The 18,978-nt window shown below is 39.4% G+C and overlaps 1 protein-coding gene across 1 annotated transcript; it reads right to left on the bottom strand.

The window, feature by feature from the left end:
- Nucleotides 1-2,292: 2,292 nt before the first annotated feature.
- Nucleotides 2,293-18,698, bottom strand: IL1RL1 (interleukin 1 receptor like 1). Its single transcript, XM_026845888.1, has 7 exons — nucleotides 18,652-18,698; nucleotides 17,932-18,038; nucleotides 15,983-16,115; nucleotides 15,744-15,895; nucleotides 9,095-9,238; nucleotides 7,001-7,159; nucleotides 2,293-3,128 (listed from the first exon to the last, which is right to left on the bottom strand). Exons 1-7 carry the CDS (start codon nucleotides 18,696-18,698, stop codon nucleotides 2,782-2,784), a joined length of 1,089 nt encoding a protein of 362 aa, XP_026701689.1. The 3' UTR covers nucleotides 2,293-2,781.
- Nucleotides 18,699-18,978: the final 280 nt, after the last annotated feature.

The following is an 18,978-nucleotide window of genomic DNA, read 5'->3' on the forward strand; positions in this document are numbered from 1 at the left end:
TGGTGAGAGACTATTTGCACAGGACAGACTGTCCTTCTAATATTCCACTACGGTAGATTGCCTAGTGTGAAAATTGCCAATTTTCCTCAAAAACATGTTTTCGAAAATTTAGATTCTTTGCAAGTCCCATATCACAGAATGGTTGAGGATGGCAGACCTCTGGAGGTTGTCTAATCCAATCCCTATGATCAAGAAGGGCCACCTAGAGCCAGTTTCCCAGAACTGTGTCCAGGCAGCTTTTGAGTATCCTTAAGGATGCAAACTCCACAACTTCCCTGAGCAACCTGTGCCAGTACTGGGTCACCCTCACCATAAAAAAGTGTTCTGTGATGTTCAGAGGGCACCTCTTCTGTTTCAGTTCGTGACCCTTGCCTCTGCCCTTGTCACTGGGCATCGTTGAGAAGACCCTCACTCCACCTTCTTTGCACCCTCCCTTCAGATGGGAGCCGCCTTCTCTCCAGGCTAAATAGTCCCAGCTCTCTCAGCTGTTCTTCGTAGGAGAGATGCTCCAGTCCCTTCACCAAACTCTTGGCTTTTGTTGGACTCTCTCCAGTACATCCATGTCTCTCTTCTACTGAGGAGCCCAAAATTCAGTGGTGCTAATGTTGTAAAAGTATTCCACAGTTCTTTTCATTACTTCTTTCTAACACTACAAATGTGTTAACACCTATAGAAAAACATTAATTTTAATGCATATCTCAGATTTATTTACTAGCCGCCAAGGAATACAAAAAGAAGTGACCACTGCAGCATTTTTTTGTTATTATTACAGTCACATAGTTACCCCTGGTTCTGTAAAATTTGTCACTCTCAGAAATTGTCCCTTTTCTTTCTGTGAAGGCCGTACTGTTCACTGCTGGTAAACTACAGTAAGAGTTGTCAGATTTTGCTTGATATTGTTCTCTTTTTTTCTTGATTGACCATAAGCCTTGATAGAAAAGGAATGTCACTACAAGACCCTAACTAACAGAAGTTAATGAGCTATCAGTACGTTTCAGAGTAATTTGGTTCATTGCTGACCCCATGTACTTCCTCATTGTACCTTCTCATCCCTCTCCAGCTTCAAAATTTGTCCTAGACTTTTGTTTCCAAGATACTCAGTTATCATCCTTTCTGTCTCATCAAGTGCCCAAGACTCAAACCCTACTAAAAGTTGATCTTGTAATAATCTTGGAAGTGAATACTCTGTCTTGCTCAGGAGCTGCTGTGAAAATCTTCATAGTGTAAAGCAACAGGCTTTCCTGCCTTTAAACATGCCTTAGGATTAATATTCTTTCTGTGGGAAGAAATGTTACTGGAGGAATAACCTAGTCTCTTACATTGGCATGAATCCATTCTGTGGAGCTTCCACAGAGATAGTGAAGTTTATCTAGAGGGATCTTTAGGAACAGGACCCAACACTGCACACAATCTAATGAGACAATAATAAAATGCAACATTAGATGTCTTACAGTTGTGGTGAAGTGAGCGATGAGTGCATGAACACTTGAAAATATAACTCATCAATGAAAAGCTGTTTAGTTTGCCATAGATCTTTTAATTTCATGTTGAAAAAAATCCTTACAAATATTGCATACACATTTTTCCTACTCCGGATAGTTATCCATAAGTCTGAAGATCCACATTCAGTAAAACTTTACAGTAAAAGGACTTGTCTGTTCTGTAAGCCTGGATTTGGTAACATTAAATATTCTGCATCTAATTTTCACTTTTTAACTCCATTCTGTAGCAAGCCTGAAGCTCAAAAACAAGCCTTCTCTGACAGAAGAAAATTCCTGGTTTTAAAAAGCTGAAAAGATTAAAGTTTGCAAGGATATCTGTACTAGAACACATTTTGTTCATACTCCCCTGAACTTACAAGATTTGGCTCTGACCTTCTCATCTCAGGGTATTCCCTATAAGAAGAAAGTGTAACGAGGCATAAGGTCAAGGCAAGGGGGGAAAAAAAAGGGATACTGCCTGTTATAAAAATGTAGTCTCTTTTTTTCAGTTAGCTTAAAGGAATTCTATCAGTGTACAAAATCCACCTTAAATTTTAAAATATTATTTCTATCTGGAGATAATAACAAGAGCAATGGAAAGTCTGTTGTATCGGAAAGATTTAAAATTTCCCCTTTGTGTGAGATTCATTTTAATATATATATGTAAAATATTTTAAAATGCTTATAAGTATATATCAGTGTATTTTTTCCCCTTAACACCATTTTTTTTAAAATGCTGTATTCACATCAGTCTTAAAAGAGCATTTACTGAGGCATCCATACTAAGGAAAAATAAAATCTTATGGTCTGAGTATTATTATTGAATCAAGAAAGAATAAGTGGTGAAAAAAAAAACCAAACCCCAAAAGCAGAACATTATATTTTCTAGTTGCAGAATACACATTATGCTTTCTATTCAAATAATACAGAAGGTATTTATCAACTGCATTAGAAAGGTAAAGCAAACCTGCAAGGCATTCAGCTATACAGAATCATAACTTTCAGCTACAGGTACAACTATATATACTAAGAGCATAGGTACATTTTGTTTCCTGTGTCATGCAAAATTCTGCACGCAGCCTAGAATGATTTATTGACAGAAATTCCATACCTATAAAAACTTCTCTCAGTTCCCCAGACCTCTTCCATCAGTTTACTGTATCATTACTCAGTTGAAGGACTGAAAAAAGTTCAGAAATGGTCAGACTTCCAGACTGTATAATGATGTACATACTGAAATGATAAAGAGCTGCAGGCATGTGGTCCACCCTAGTGGTGTAACAGTATTTTCATAGACTGTTCACCCAGTGTTAGCTGAGTATGAGGACCTGAGTGTCCGTGGCATGTGGTACCTCACCTGTTTCCAGAACTTAGAATTGGATGACTGTGGGTGCACAGTGTGCTGCTCTTTCCATTTGATGGTACCTTGCCTCTTAACAATAAACCTAAGAGATTCCTGAAGCTTCTCATAAGTCCCAATTGTCTCCATTTCCAGAAGGATCACCTTTGTATCATTTTGAATGAGAGCATTGTATAAAGCAATGTGTTGATCATAAGCATGTTCCTTACAATTAATCAGCTGGCATGTTAGAAGGATGATCAGACGTCTGCTCTTTTGCATCCTCTTCTCAATTGCACTGGCTGTATCTAGGAATGTACAAGAAAATGATGAGACCCTGAACTTTCTTCTGTAAACTCTTCTGTGGTTAGGCACTTCATTTGCATTGCATTTTAACCAGAAAATAACTTCTGTCTCACGTCAGTCCATTCATAAGAAAAAAAGTTTTAAAAAACAAAACCAAAACATAAAAACATAAAAAAATTAAAAAAAATAAAAAAAAAAAAACAACAAACCACCAAAACAACCACCAAACCAAAGATTTCCTTTCTTTTCAAATGTTTTCTTTGGTTGAAACATTCAAATTTTCATTGCTCTTAAGAATTATTAAGAATTTCTAATCCAACAACCTAGGGTAAAGTTCAGTAGATCTAGACTGCATCAAATTTGTACTCAATCAATAATTTTCATGTAAGGAATCATGTTCTAACGAGTTTGGTGCTTTACAGTCTGATCTTGAAATATTTACCCATGAAAACTTAGTCATTTTGGAGACTTTTGGGTGACTTGCTTCTAAGACCCTTACTTACCGACAGAGGGAGTGTTCTTCTGAGCTATAACCAGCTCATTTATAAGCTAACCTGTGCATTGGGTTGGCTTCTGCCCTGCAGGGGTGGATATAGATTGCAGGGCATTTCTATGTCAGCATGATTAAAGGTGTTTTTCTGTCCCACTGACATGTTAGGGAGAGCTGATAAACCTCAACTGGGACTGTGATGTTGGAGGTTTTAAACCTGGGAAACTCAAAAGCCAGCATGCTATGGGGAGAAACTTCTGGGCCAGCTTGGAAAGTTCTACATCAAGCCTCCAGGATCTGCTTTTCTTGATTTTCTTGCTGTGATGTTTGTGGGAGGAAGACTGCAGGTAAATGTCTGTCCAGTGAAATGCTCAGCCCAGTTAGAAGAGATTCCTGTGATCTGTGGAATGAAAGCTGGAGTTGTTTTGGTGGGAGCATGTAATGCTGGGCCTAAAGAAAGAAGGTGACAGCCGAGCTAAGGAAATCCCACATCACAATTATATGACAAAGCCAGTGATTTGCAGATGTCATCAGCCAGCTGCATATGCATCCTCTTTTCCTTTGATGGGGTCTGCCCAGCCCATTGCAAGGGTCTTCTCAGTCTCAGAGAGGCAAAGTTTTTCAGCTCTTGAGCCAGGAAGAGAACCTTTTCAATGACTTCTCTGTCTTATTTCTTGACTCTGAGAGTATTCTGTGAACACAGATGCCTTTCTGACATGTTCACCAATTCAAACTCCTTTCATTTTCTTCTTTTTCATTGAATTTTCTTGATGTTAGGAGAATGGTTCCTTTGGAAGTTAAGAAAAATTTAGGTAAGCAGCTACTGTCAAACATTGAGTTCCCATAATAACAAATCTTTTAAAAAAACATCTTAGTTTTGAGGTGCAGTCCATTGTGCTCAGATTAAAAGACCATGGACCTGGGAAGGCATGCACTTCTCCATTTGGTTTTCTGATACCATACTTGTGGCGAGAGGAAAGATGGGACTGCGTGCTGCAAATACTTCAACCGAGGGATTCATTGCAACATGTTTTGTGAATGTTAGAAGTTTATTTGTGTTCAGAAAGTGACAGGAAATATTGTGAAATAAAAATCCACCAGCAATTATTATACACAAAAATTCATCTTGATCATACATCATCAAAAATTCAAAAAAGCATCTGAAGTCTACATACTGCTGGGAGAGTACATTAGTGGAAGTATAATATAAGCTTTTCATATTCTTAAAGTCTTTTCCAATCCTTTGCCCATGGCTACTGATGAAGATAGGACACTTGGCTACACAGAACATTGCTCCGGTGAAGTATAATCATTCCTCTGGTTTTTGCTTGGTGCTGTGTGTTACAGATACAGCAGCTCCGGCAGTGTTTGGTTAGATTCTGCAGTAAGGATTGCAGTTGGCAGGACAATGAGACCATGAGAAGAATGGAGTAGAAGGTGATGTTGGTGAAAACTCTTGGTTTGCTGGCTAATAGTTGCCTTTGCACCTCTTCAAGCAACTGTTAGGTTGTAGAAAATGCCATTGATCAGGAAGACCACGAAACAAAAAGAATGCTAGTTTAGGGAAGCATAATGGAAGTCCAACAGCTCTGCAGTGCTGTTTATCACTTGAATCATTCTGTTTAACTTCCCTTTTTACTGGAAGAACACAAGTTTCAAGTAACAAAGCTTTGCTCTGGAACCAAGAGTGATAAGCATATCTTGAAACAATAATTCCATTTTATATCCTCACTGCAATTATTTTTTTTTTCCTGGAAATACATGGAGTTTTACAGTGAAAAATATTATACATGTTCAGGAAGGATCACAGTAACTCTAAATGGCATTTCCTGTTTTACTCTGCTTAGTATATTTTAATTGTAAGGTTTTGGATTTGGAAGCCTGGTAATTAAAGGCTCAAGATCATAAGATAAACAAGAACTGGGGAGCATATGGGTAAAGTCTGTCTGCCTGGAAGCAGAGAACTTTTAAGTGCTTCCAGTGGCTGGCAGATTTAGAATAGCTTTTCCACAACAAGTGAAAGCATTTTGGGGCATGAAAGTGGACAAGGAAGAGAAAAAAAGAAGGCTGGGCAAGTAGGCAGGAAGAGAAAAAGAAGGACAATGGTCAATACTCATGACATTTCTAGAGTTTTGATTAAATCAGGCCGAACAAATCAAACAAAATTTACTCACTGTCCAAGCCTGGCTTGGTGAGTCTTCTGTCCTCCTGGTCTACAGGCATCCATTCATGCCTTCATACAGTGAAAATGTCTTTGATTTCATCCAACTTATTAGAGCCCTTGCTAGTCCCACAATCTTCACCTCAGTCGCATGCCATGCTCAGTTTTCTTCAGGATTGCCACCCATAAACCAGTTTGAGAGTAGTGTCCCATAACAAAATATTGCCCTGACCCTAATCACCTGAAGAGGTGGTATAAGTTTTTATCACTGACAGTTTTCTGAGCCACTGTTAGTTCCTTGTTCTGCATCTGGGAATGGTCTGACTCAGCAAGTCTTGCAGGTTTTTTTACATTCTTCTTGTACTGGCTTTTCCCAAGGCCAGGCAGCGCTTTTGCTACTCTCCAGAAGAGGACATCAGAGATCTCAGAGTGACAACTGGCCCAATGCAGATAATTTCTGAAATGTGTAACAGAAAATGTGCCAGCTTTGGCTTCATGTCTGCTTACTGACAGGGAGAGATCTGGACCACACAATAACCAGAGCACAAGATAAACAGACAAGTCAGCTCTGGAAGAAACCAAAGAGCACCTAGATGACAGCAATCATAAGAGATAGCATAGAGGTGTCCATGTGGAAATTAGCACAGATTAATTAACATTATTCCATTCTGAAAGACAAGGAAGCAAGAATAAAGAATATTAGTTCTCCCCTGAATTAGTGCTGGGAACTGTGTGAAGTGAAAGTAGGTCATGTAAACAGAAGCTGAACTTCCCGTGAGTCTGACATCCTCGTAACAGGTTGAAAAACTCTGAGTGATAACAGCAAGGTTGATTCCTCAACTTAGCTTGTGGTTTTCTCCTCTTCCGTGTCTTGTAGAACTACTCACACACGGTTTGGTTGTGGCTTTGCCCAGATAATGGCTGTGCAGAGTTACACTACCCAAAGAGCAGGTGTGTGTTTAAAAGAGTCAAACTTGGGGTCACATTTCCTGCATGACCCACTAAGATGGTAAGCAATCTATGCCCCTGCTCTGCAGCTTGTGTTTCTTAGCACACCACCAAGCACAGAGTGCCATAGTGTCACCCTGCCTGAAAGAGCAGACACACAGCTGCTGAGGACATGAACAGCAAGATCAGGAACATGTGGGAGCTTCAAAGGGACAGAACCACAATTTGCTCAAGCTTGACAAGTCATTCAGTGCATTATCTGATCTGAAACTTACCTTCTCCAGGATATATATCTCTCCCATAAATACACAGTTTATATCCACATTTATTTTCTAGAATATCTGGCATGATTTGGTAAACAAAATATTCCACAAAATTAGCTTCATTGGTGTGGCTTTTTGGGTAGATAACATATGCATCATATATCTTCCCATCTGTAAGGCAAGACAAGTGGAAAGTGTATTGTGTTAACATGAATTAGAGCTGTCAATTGCAAAATCTAGAAGAGAGATAAAAATATCTGTCTTTGAAATAGATTAAGTAGAAGTTCCTGCTAATCTGAATAAAGTATATGATTTCATGCATGTTTGGAAATTAGAGACTCTGCATATCTGGTGTTTTTCCTGCTCAATTGTTATGTCCTGTGTGTTTGTAACTTTGGAGAACCTGGCCTTTGTACTGTTAAGGCTCTATCCCAGAGTACATAGAGTAAGAATCCAATTGATCAATATGTATTAGCATGAAATAGAGATGAAGCTCAGCATTTGTTATTTCAATGATAGAATAGCCTGTTAACAGCCTTTGTGTTTCAGGACAAGACATGCCACTTAAATTCTTCCACCTTGAAGAAATTACTCATCATTCCCACAACATATCATGTTTCTGAGTGAAAAGCTCCGTTACTCAGGAAGTAGTCTTACAACTAGAACCAAGTCAATATAAAGTCAAATACTTCTTCACTCTTTTCTTCATTTCTCTCATGTATGTTTTCCATTACAGCATTTGTTTTCTAATCCCAAATGTTTAATTTCTTTTCTTCCAGTGGAGATGATCATATCTCTTCTTTTATTGCTATCTGAGGTTTTTTGTCCAGATCATCCTGGATGGTCCAGACCATCCTGGATGGTCCAGATATTTCCAGAATCTGATTCATTTTATCACAAAATATATGTAAATGGAAACTGCCCTAAAAAGCATACTTCTTTCCTCTTTAAAGAGAACGTAAGTAACTAGATCAGGTGTAAAAACCTACCATGCAGACATCTGTGGTAAAAGCCAGCTTCAGGTTTTAAAAATGTAAATGCCAGTGTGGTGTCCTCATGAAAGCTAGATGTCTAAACTCCTGCTACAATCAGTGAAGAACTGGTCATCACAATTGGTGCATTCTAGAGTGATTCAGAATACTCTCATGTAAATGCCAGGGGCCCAGCTGAGTTGCCTAAACATATGACATCTCGTGCCATTTGAATCTTCCTATGGTATCCTGCCTGATCTCCAGACCCTGGTCCAGAAGTCTACAACATCCAGCATATCTGTGTTATGTGTCCATTTTTTTGGCCATCCCAGATGGCTCTAGATGCCCATGTTTAGACCACTGAAGCAAGGTCCCAGTGATTGCCTAGCTTCTGTTAATTTTATTGATGAGGACCTGATTTGGTCACCTAAAAACATGTGCCACATAATGTCATGAGTCACTGCCTGCCCTTCAGCTGGCACTGCAGAGGAGTTCAGGTCTCCCTCAAGCCCTAACAGAGCTCCAACAGCACTAGCTGCTTATGGTTTGACAGCCGAACCCAGCCCCAGGTCTCCAGGTTTCACTCACGGGAACTTGCATGTGCACACCTTCATTGCACACAACTAAATTTAGATGTCTTAACCTTGAGCTCACGTGGACCCCTAAAGCTGGATGGATGTATTCCCCTCAGAAGTGTCTCGCACAATATTGGTACCTTTCTCTTTGGCTTATAAAAACTGTAGTGCTCTAACACATGCTTGTTAACACATTAGCCAGCAGGCTGGTTCCTTTGCTTTAGAGAACACATAACAAGTACAGTTAATAGCTCTGTAAATTGGATTTTCACTGTCATTCACTGTTTCATGGCAAATACTTTTGTTAAAAAAATACAAAACCAGGACTGAATCCCTCTTTAATGTAATACATCATTACAGAACCCAGGAAACAAGGGAATGTAAAGCACTAACAGAGCTGTGTATGTCTCCTCCTATCTAAATAATTTCAAAAGGCTTGAGAAAGCGAAGGATCAGGCTCAGTTGTCATATGAGTTAGTAAGAAACTATCAAATAAATATATTTCACTATGATTTGCCTTTTTTTCTTTTTTTAAACTTTCTGGCTCAATTCTTACTCACCATCCTTGACTGAGTAGGGCTGAAATATCTCCCGATACAATAGGACGATATCAACTCGGAAGGACTGATAAAGCATAACAGAGACTGCTATTGCAACCAGCAGAACTAGAGATCCTACGATCAAGATGACGTTAGGAAGACCCACTGTAAAGAAGAGGAATATATTGTTAGCCATAGAGAAGTTAACCTTCTCCAACTGGTGTAGCCAACAGAGACACCTAAACTAGAACCATACTAAGCAGTATATAATTAATATTTACTTCCGATGAATCTAGACCTACCTACACTAAATACCACAGTTGACAATGATGTTTAAGTATTTTGTAACGTTGTAAAACTGTTAATGACATAATCAGCAACAATGTTCAAGCATTTTGTAAGGATTCTAAGCCTATGCATGAGAACCATTAAGCATCCACAAAAAAGGACAAGCGGAGGCTTCTGGCATTGTTGCACAAACAGGGTGCAGAAAAACATGTGCAAATAATAAAATCTGCAAGATAAGAACAAAGTACACAGAACAAGCAGGAGAACAGAACATGTCCTGGTCACAAAAATAAACTATGCTGGAGGCAGATGATGCTCTCCCCTGCCTTTTCCTTTGAAGAAGGTCAAGGAGCATAAAATAGCAATGACAAGTAAGGACAATGGGGAAAGAAAGGAGCCACCCCACTTTAGTTCAAACTTCCCTCATGGAAGAGCTCTTGCATCTGACCACTTCCACCTCAGAGATGAAGACTTACCGATGATAGATTCAGACTAGATATAAGGAAGAAATTTTTTATGATGAAACACTGGAACAGGTTGCCCAGGGTAGTGGTAGATGCCCCATCCCTAGAAATATTCAAGGTCAGGCTGTATGGCGCTCTGATCAACTGAGCAAGTTGAAGATGTCCCTGCCCATTGCAGGATCTTGACAACCCAACTAGATGACCTTCCAGCTCAAACCATTCTGTGATTCTATGATTCCATAATTTTGGCAGTCACCAGCTCTGTGTGCACGCAGCTAAGTCTAGTACAGGACTGTGATAATCACTCTTCTAGGGAGAGCTATGTTTCTATCACAACCCAGATAGGTGCATTTCTGTAGCATTAAATTTTTCCTGTTGTTCTGTGATTTACAGAGCAGAAGTCAATCTAGATATGTGCATGCTCTAGATGGCGTCTAGTTCTGCTGCAGCGAGAGACAATGGGAGGTAAACCCAAGGTCATTTCATACTCTCCAAACTAGAAAGATGGAAGCTTAATCCATAGACTGTTACAGCCACAAAGCTGAAGAAGATAATTTTGAACTATATCCTGGACATACTGAATTCACCCAGGATTCAGTATTGGAAACACTATGCATTCCAGATAGACAAGTTTGACATTAAAAAGCTTTATACAGCAGTTACACAAAGAGGATTCATTATTCCCTTGGAGGGAAGATTAGTGGCAATAGTCTCATAAAGAGTTTACAAGTACATTTTCCCTTTCCTCTAGTAGGATGCAAAGCAAATTTGACATAATTTTCACACTATTTCGTTTCTTTATTTGCCATTTAAAGGAAGAAAGAAACATCAGGCATATGATGAAGCATACCTCACCAGAACTAGGAGATCTGGGGAAACCACCTTCCAATAATATTGAAGTGGGCAAGAAAAGAACCAGTTTCTTTTATATTTTGTAATTTTAAGTGTCACATGATGCCCAAGAAGAAACTTTATATACCACTTCAAATTTTATTATTTGATCAATTTTCCTGGTCAATACATTCACACACAGATAAAATCAGAAACCCCTTCCACTATCTGGTGAAGATGATTCAAGAATCAGAGATTGCCACTATTTCTTTTTGCTTCATTTGTTGAAAGTGTGCTCACCACAACATTACAAATGCTGTTGTCATGCATTGAGTAAGTATCTATAAAACATCTAGAGAAGAAACAGGTTCCAACAACAACTCCTTCAATCATGAACCTAAAAAATGCTGTTTACATTTGATTTTTTACTGATTAGACCAAGACTGGAAAAGAAGTAATAAATTTCCTGTGCTTATACAGCTTATAAAGTGTCAGAGAAGGACATCACGGGGGTCTTCCTGGAAGGGCAGGTTCAGTTCCCAGTAAGGCTGACTCAGCCTCTCATTTCTCTGGAATAAACCAGCTATCTTCAGCACAATGGGGCCAAGGGTCACAAACCACTTTTGGAGGCACTGAACAAGGTTAAACAGATCCTGTTTTTTCATTTGACTTTGCTTCATCATTTAGCAGCAGAGAGTTCATGAGCAGATTGCCTTCTAATACTATTTATTTATATTAAAGTGCAATGGGAATACAGAACTATCAGCTCACAAGAAACAATACTGGAGAGGCCAGAGAAAACAAGTCAGAAAGCAACATTTGAAGGATTTCCTGGCAAACTGTGGAAGAACAGCAGTTTTCTGTAACTTCTTTGGCTTCTAAGGTGGACGCACTTCCAGATAGTAAAGGCAGAGATCTGGGTCTGGAATTCCTGTCCACATCCGTCTACTAAAGATAAACCAAAAGGTTAGGTTTGCCATTAAATATCTTTGAGGAAGAACAGAACTCATATTCTAGGCTGAACTTTATCTCTGCTCCAAATGACTAGAATTTCTGGCATTCTCCAGTGAAGAGAGTTCACACCAGAAAGATTTGTGGTCCTCTGGGCATTTTAGACTTCCTTGTGAATGAGAATTAAGGAAGTGCTCAGGGATAAATAAGATGATGCTTGTTGGTCAGACACATGAAAAGCCACCTCCAGTTATTTAACAAGCCCTGAATCAAGTTGAGGAACTAAAAGCCAGTGGTATTTTATGCATTAATAAAAAGAGAATGACTTGGAAGTTATTCAGACAGTCCACGTATTCCCTAGCAGACAGGTTAAAGGGAATGCTGAAGGGATGGGCCTGTCCTGACCTAGCTCTGCTGGTAGAAGGAGTTAACACTTTCAGTGTTTCTCCAATTACTTGTCCTTGCCTCTGCCTCAGGAGCTAATAGCTTCCCTCCCTCTGCCAGCAGAGCTACCTTTGTGAGCACTGATTCACTGCAGTTATCAATGGGCTGAACTGGCATGAACAGTGTAGCCAGTTAGTTTTCTCATTCTTGAGAGGTAGCATTGTCCAGCATCAGAGATAACAAACAGCTGTGGAGGGCAACTAGGGGTAGTCTAGCAGGTGCTGCCAGATGTCCAGCAAGACTAGTTACATCTTTGTCACAAAAGGTGGAAGGGAATTAAAAGTTGTCACAGATTCCTTAGTCTTACAGTGACCTGAGGCACACCACACAAGTTACGTGGATGATCTCAGAGCACATGAGAGCACATGTCTTGTAGCAGAGTGGGAATGTAAAATCTGGGATGATCACCATCTCTGGAGTTTAAAGGGTAGATATAGGACCGAAAGATCTGGATAAAATGAGACAGCCTAAATTTTCTGTAAAGTGGTATTATGAGACAGGAAGGATGTGTTTATGAACAAGTGTTTGTGAGGGAGTCAGAAGATACCAAACAGCTTCAGGCAAAGAGGGAAGAGAAAGGATGGGCAATAGTGTGGAAGGGTGGATTCCATGTTGGCTAGGGGTGATCAAAGTTTAGACAGGGTGTGGATGAGAAAACAAAATGGTGAAAGATCCTCCTCAGCAGGAGAAGCAACCTCTGAATGTAACAGCAGCAGCAGCTGAACGATGTAGGGATATTAGCACCTCCTAACAGAGGCAAGAACATAGCTGCAGAGACTGTCAAAATTCATAACCAAATCCTCATTAAATTCTTCTGTTAAAACAAGGAAAGGATTTGTCTGATTTCCCTGTGTCTAAGACATAATATGCATAATCTGAATACCACCAAATCACACCAAAAGGAGCTGGCTGTGTTGCATTACTCCTGATAAAGAGCTGATCAGGTTTTCTTAGCAGCATTTATTTCCCATGTGAAAATATAAGTGAAAAGACACTTGAGATAGATACTTTTTTCATAATACAGAATGCATACATATGTACACAGTATATATCCCAAACTGGAAAATATACTTCTTTCCCTGTGAAATGTTAAGCAGCTTTGTCAATGCCATCCGCTCCTGGCAGTATTAAGGGCATATTTTTGTTTTCCATGGAGACAAAAACAAACAGCTCTCACCACTCTTGACTGTGAAAGAAACTCCTCCTTTTCTCACTACTCCTCTCTGGCAGTTTTTATTCTTATGTGGATTACAATTGCTATCAAAGCAAATTGTTAGGGTTAATTATAATGATATTGCTAACAGTGAACTAGGACTTATAGCATTCAGTTATGACTCAGAAAAATAAAGTTAATCCCTGGTTCCCATGGAAAATTTCCATATGGTGAGACAAATCATTTATTCAGCAGGCTTTTGAAGACACAGACTATTACTGTAAAACTGAACAAGTGCTAATGCAGAGGAGCTTTAATGCAATGCTTACAGCATCTTTGCGTCCTTCCTTAATCTGTGACTTGTCCTGCTAAACAACATTAATCTAGTTCATTATATGCCTCCAAAATGGACTAATTTAGTAGTAAGTCGCACAACACCTATTCATTTCTTACTTTCTATCGCAGATCTGTGCTACAAATAATGATAATGTAACCCGTACTGAATGCCCTGGAAAAAAACAAAACAAAAAAAACCAAAACAAAACACCAACACACCACCAACCAGAACACAGAGCAGGAACTTGTGTAAAAAGAGTATTAGCAGCAGAGTAACTAGCAGACACAAGCTGTGCTGTGGGAAACACTAAGGAACAATCATATATTAAAAAAACCCACCACATTACTTTTTTTTCCCATTAAAAATAAACAAGCAAACAAAACACAAAAAAAAAAGAATGAGAGTACACATTTTTATTACACATTTACAAGATGAGAGGCACAAGCAAACCCTTCAGCATTTTTATTATACTTAGAGGCAAGTTGTCATTGTTTTAGCATAAATATTGCTCAGCTCTGTGAGGAGCAAGTGAAGAAAACCAAGGCAGAGCACAACCATTTCTGGAAATAGCACTGCTTACACCAGCAGTGCTGAGGACCAGAAGCAGGCATCTCGACAATAGCAGCAACAAGGAGAAGGGGACAGATATCCACACAAAACAGGCAGCAGCAAAGGAGGGGTCACAATCAAGAGCTTTCATGAACATTTACTGAAGACCTATGGATAAAAAACAAAATCAGATTTGTCTACAGCAGAAATCAGATTTGATGAATCACTTGATGAAGATAGAATATTAAATATAGTCTTCCCTTCATATAATTTGTAATATGGGGCAAATAAAGGACTTGCATTGCTTGAACTAGAGCAAGCTGGAACTTAGTTTCATTCCTTCTCACTGCAAGTATGTTCCCACACTCAGATACTTCAGTGCAGAGCTGATGTGCTTCCAGCTTCCTGATTGATGCTACACTCACACTCACTTAGTAATATCCAACCAAAACATCTCCTGCCACCTTGCTCTGGGGGGAACAGGTGCTATCCTGCTGGATGATGCCCTATCCTCTGTTATAATTCACCTACATCCCTTCTAGTCTAGGCAATGGCAAGGAAATATATATTCTTTGAAGCCATGATCCTGTAGGAAGTTATGAACAGTCAAGAATACTGCAGGACCTGGACCTGTGCACACCTTGTGTTCACTATACACTTGATTTTACTCTTCCCACCATTCTCTTACAGAAAACTAATCCCTGCTAAAGGCCCTGGGATTACTTCTCAAGGTCTTTGGTGGTTCAGCATATATGAAGGGTTAAGAAAGGACCTCAGCTTCTTATTGTGCTTTCACAGACACAATAGCATTTTCTGCCATAAGAATCTAACTCATTCATGCTGGCAACAGTGCTTAGGGATCTGGCTATCCCTATTAAAAAAAAAAAATCCCATAGGATCTAAAGACCATCCCAGCCCCCACCATTTACTGCCCTGGATTTTTCTTGTTTGGCAGAACACAGAGATGCTCAGAGGGAGAGAGGATAAAGCCAGACATCACAGAAGTTAGTCATGCCACTTAACATTCAGTCAAAAACCAAGGCACAACAGTTGATGTGGTATGGGAGAGAAAGCAAGTAAACTGGCAAACTGGAAGCTCAGGCTCTTGTTTTTAAAGTTTCCCTATTTTCTGCTATGGTTCCACACTAGGAACAGTTTAATTCTCAAAAGAAGATGATCTCTGCTCCTCACAATGCATTGCAACACTGATGATCAAAGGAGAGGACAGTTCCTGTCTCTCATCTGCAGAGGCTCCTCTACAGCCTGAGTATTTTGTAAAGCAGACTGCACTATACCAGTGTGCTTCAAATCCAAGGGCACTGTCAGCCTTCAAGGCAAGGGGAATTTGACACCAAGCAGAAATATCTTAGAAACAGGATATTCTCGTCACAGGGCTGATGATACAGTCATGCTCTGCATATTTAATCTCTCTCTGATATCATTTGAGTAATGCCGCCCACCCCCAGCAGAAGTTACCCCAAGGATTTTCATGACCTAATGAAGCCAAGAGAATTTTGCCACCAGCTTGAATATGTAGGGAGAAAGCAGGCTGTTTTTTCTTCTTACTAACAGAAACAATAAAATAAAATCACCAATATATTTCAAACTGAGTGCAAACTTTAAGAAAACAAAATTTTAAAATCCTACCCTTACATTGTGCTTTGAGTTGTAATGTCACTGTGGCTTTTGTGTTGTGCATTTCATTCACTGCAACACATGTGAAATTTGTCTGCAGATCCTCCTTTCTTATTTCAGTAATATGCAAAGTGGTCTCTCTGTAATACTCTTGCTCACGTCCTTCAAAACTAATAGAGAGAGAAAGAGCTGGTACCGTTGACTTTAATGGCACAGATTGCATAGAAGAAAGATTATTCTGTGTTATATGTACTTACAAATGAGTTTCTTCATGAAATCTTGAAAAATCTGAGTATTTCACTGGGATGTTATCCACATCCCATGTGACAACAGCTATTGGCTGTTTCTTAATCCCCAGGCGGGCCTGACATTTCAGAGACAGAGCAGCACCTAATCAAGATACAGAGAAATGTAAACATACCCTGATGAAAAACAAGTGTAATTTTATTTTCCTCATAACATTTTTTTTCTACAAATCTTCATACCACCTGCAAGTTTTGTCTTAATACTTCTGATACATTTTTCTGAACTACTGCTGACAAAATGATGCATAGAAGTGACTTGAAAAGAAATAGTAAAACGAGATTTTTTAACAAATGCTCTAACACAACACCAAGGATTACAAAGGGAATTATTTATATTTGTTATAATGAAGGCATTGTAGACTTTACTCATGATGTTTAACCCATGTATTCAACTACTGAGGAACATGGAAAGTAAATGCTGGTTTACACACAAATGGACATGGTAATAACATGATCAAATTTCAGTATATATTATTTTGCATAAATCTTCTGTGCAGAGTCTTATCTTGGATTTTATTCAAGCTGGACAGAAGTAAACCAGTCCAAGCAAAACTAAACCAGGAAATTACTTATTAATCATTTGTCATTAGGAAATATTTATTCCAAAGTAAGAGTCACCATTGCACAGGAAGAAGGTTTAATTAAAACACTTCAAATTACTTCCATCCAAATATGTATCTAAGCAGGGCTTAAATAAAATTAACAAATCTTATGACTTACATCCTGAATTGGTATTAGGGATCATGGAGAAATCCCTTCATTTTTGCAAATAGAAAACGATAGAACCAGTACAGCAAATTGTTTGTCCCAGAGGGGTGGGCAGAGCCCACAGAGCACTAGAGACCATGTTGTTAGAGAAAGATGGTCCTGGAGCACAGATCATCTGAGTGACAAAGCAACTGGGGAAAGAGGAAAAAAGAATGGGACTCAAGCCAACATGGCAAGTCTCTGAGTCATGGTACATGTTACCTCAGACAGGGCCCCAGGCCCCTGCAGTACCTGCTACCAGAGCAGCCTTGCTGTAGAACAGAAACAGTGGAGTGGTGATTGCGATCTCTTCTTCCAGCAGCCCAGATTCACCCAACCTGCCCTAGGAGACAGGCATCCTGGGCTACCTATTTATGTTTCAGATGGGCTTAGTCATTTTCTGGAGAGGTCTACCTTTATCCATTGACTATACAAAAACCCCAGAGGGCTCTCACTCCTACCACAAGCACCTTGTTCTGATGCTGCAAGTTACACAGGGTGAATCTGAATCACTGAGAACATCTATGGTCCTAAACAAAAAGGAGACAGGGACCAAGCTCCGCATCATGGGCTCTCCAACCTGCTATTTCTAAGAAGTTCACTCCTTGATCCTGTCTTTCAGCCCTCCCAGTATCTTCCAGCCAGACACTAGCCAACATGGACACGAGGCAGGCAGTGCTTCTCAGCCTCGGGGCCAGCGACCAGTCCCTTACTCTCCTTCATTCATCAACAGGGACACAAGCACTGTCTCCCAAGTAACAAGGAGTATATCTAGCTGCAAGAATAGTCCATCCTTCTCTCTTAGGGGAACCATCAAACAGTCCCAAGGGATTTAGTTAAAGCCCTCTTGGAAGTGGACAGAAGCTGTCACTCCTTCAGCTGAGGTTTAGAATTGACCATGTGAGTAATCCTAGTCTATCCTAGTGAAGGTAGAATGGGTTATTTAAATCCCTTTGAATTGCTGCTTAATGCCTAAATAACCCATCAGTTTCACCTAACTTCACATCACTGTGCCTGGAGTGAATTAAATCTGGTAAACATTATGGTCCAAAACTGTAATGAAAAATTCCATCATTAAATCTACTTGAAAATCTGCATGTTCACTAGACCATGGCAAGATGTTACTTTAAAAACAATTTAAAGTCTGTACTTACCAAGCTCCACTTCTATTACACCTTTATCCTTTGGAAATAAAATTTGAGGTGGCAGAGGTGAGTGTTTTGCTTTAGAAATTAAGGAGGGAAAGAAAGCACATATTAAAAAGTTGTGAAAATAAATTTTGTAAGATTATTATTAGAATCTGTACAGTTAATATTTTAAGATCCCAAAGCAAAATTGCAAACTAACACTACAATGGCATTTCACATGTCTATTGGGATCATCTGGTTTTCTTCCTGCAACTAAATATTTCTGGGAAGTCTGTATGTGTTAGTAGTTTAAGTATTTTCTCTCCATTTATTTAATTTTTACCTTTGTAAATAAAGAGCAAGGAAAAGTTTTAGTTTCTCAAGTACTGTTTTAGCTGCTGAGTGGAAAAAATAAAAAAGCAAATGCAGTTATAGGTTTGTGTGTTTTCTCAGTTGTCTATTTTGTTTTGAAAAAGAGAGAAAGAGATTCATTCCGACATTCGAGAAATTACTCATATCTATGATATGAAATAGCTAATATGTACTTTTATGCAGTATCTGAAATGAGGACCCTCTTGCACCCAGCTGCCTGCCCATGTTTCCCTCTGTTTCCCCCATCTCTGCAGCCTGACAGCTGAGCATGTCTGGTTCCAAAGACTCTCTCTCTGTTGTCTGCACCCCACTGCTGCACACAACTGCTTCCCACTACATCAGTCTGTCATGACAATGAGCATCCCTTATCATTACCCTTCTAGAATGAACACTACTTTTTCTTTGACATACTTATTTTCCATCTCCACTAGTAATTGTTATGAACAGGTCCAAACTACATCCAGCTGCTTGAGTTGAATTGGGCATTCAGATCTTTCAGATTTTTATCCCTTGATGCATAATTCTTCTTTTCTTGACCTTTATACTATCTCATATTTCCCAGTCTAAACACATTGGTTGCTATCCTTTCCCTTATTAGGCTTTTCTATCTCAAGGCACTTCTGTGAAACCCATAACCATATTTCCCTAAAAAATCTGCAGGAATTTATTTAACCCCCTGCTTCCCAGGCTGCCAGAAAAGCA

Source organism: Athene cunicularia, assembly GCF_003259725.1.
Source record: "Athene cunicularia isolate RWA chromosome 1 unlocalized genomic scaffold, athCun1 chr1_part1, whole genome shotgun sequence".
Lineage (NCBI taxonomy): Eukaryota > Metazoa > Chordata > Aves > Strigiformes > Strigidae > Athene > Athene cunicularia.

What these genes read in the sequence shown, in the direction of transcription:
- IL1RL1 (XM_026845888.1), bottom strand. Translation starts at nt 18,698, where the DNA reads ATGGAAAATAAGTATGTCAAAGAAAAAGTAGTGTTCATTCTAGAAGG. An exon ending in GCCCTACTCAGTCAAGGATG is followed by an intron (nt 7,160 to 9,094) that starts GTGAGTAAGAAT and finishes CTTGCCTTACAG; the next exon opens with ATGGGAAGATATATGATGCA. An exon ending in AGATATATATCCTGGAGAAG is followed by an intron (nt 3,129 to 7,000) that starts GTAAGTTTCAGA and finishes GTACATTCCTAG; the next exon opens with ATACAGCCAGTGCAATTGAG.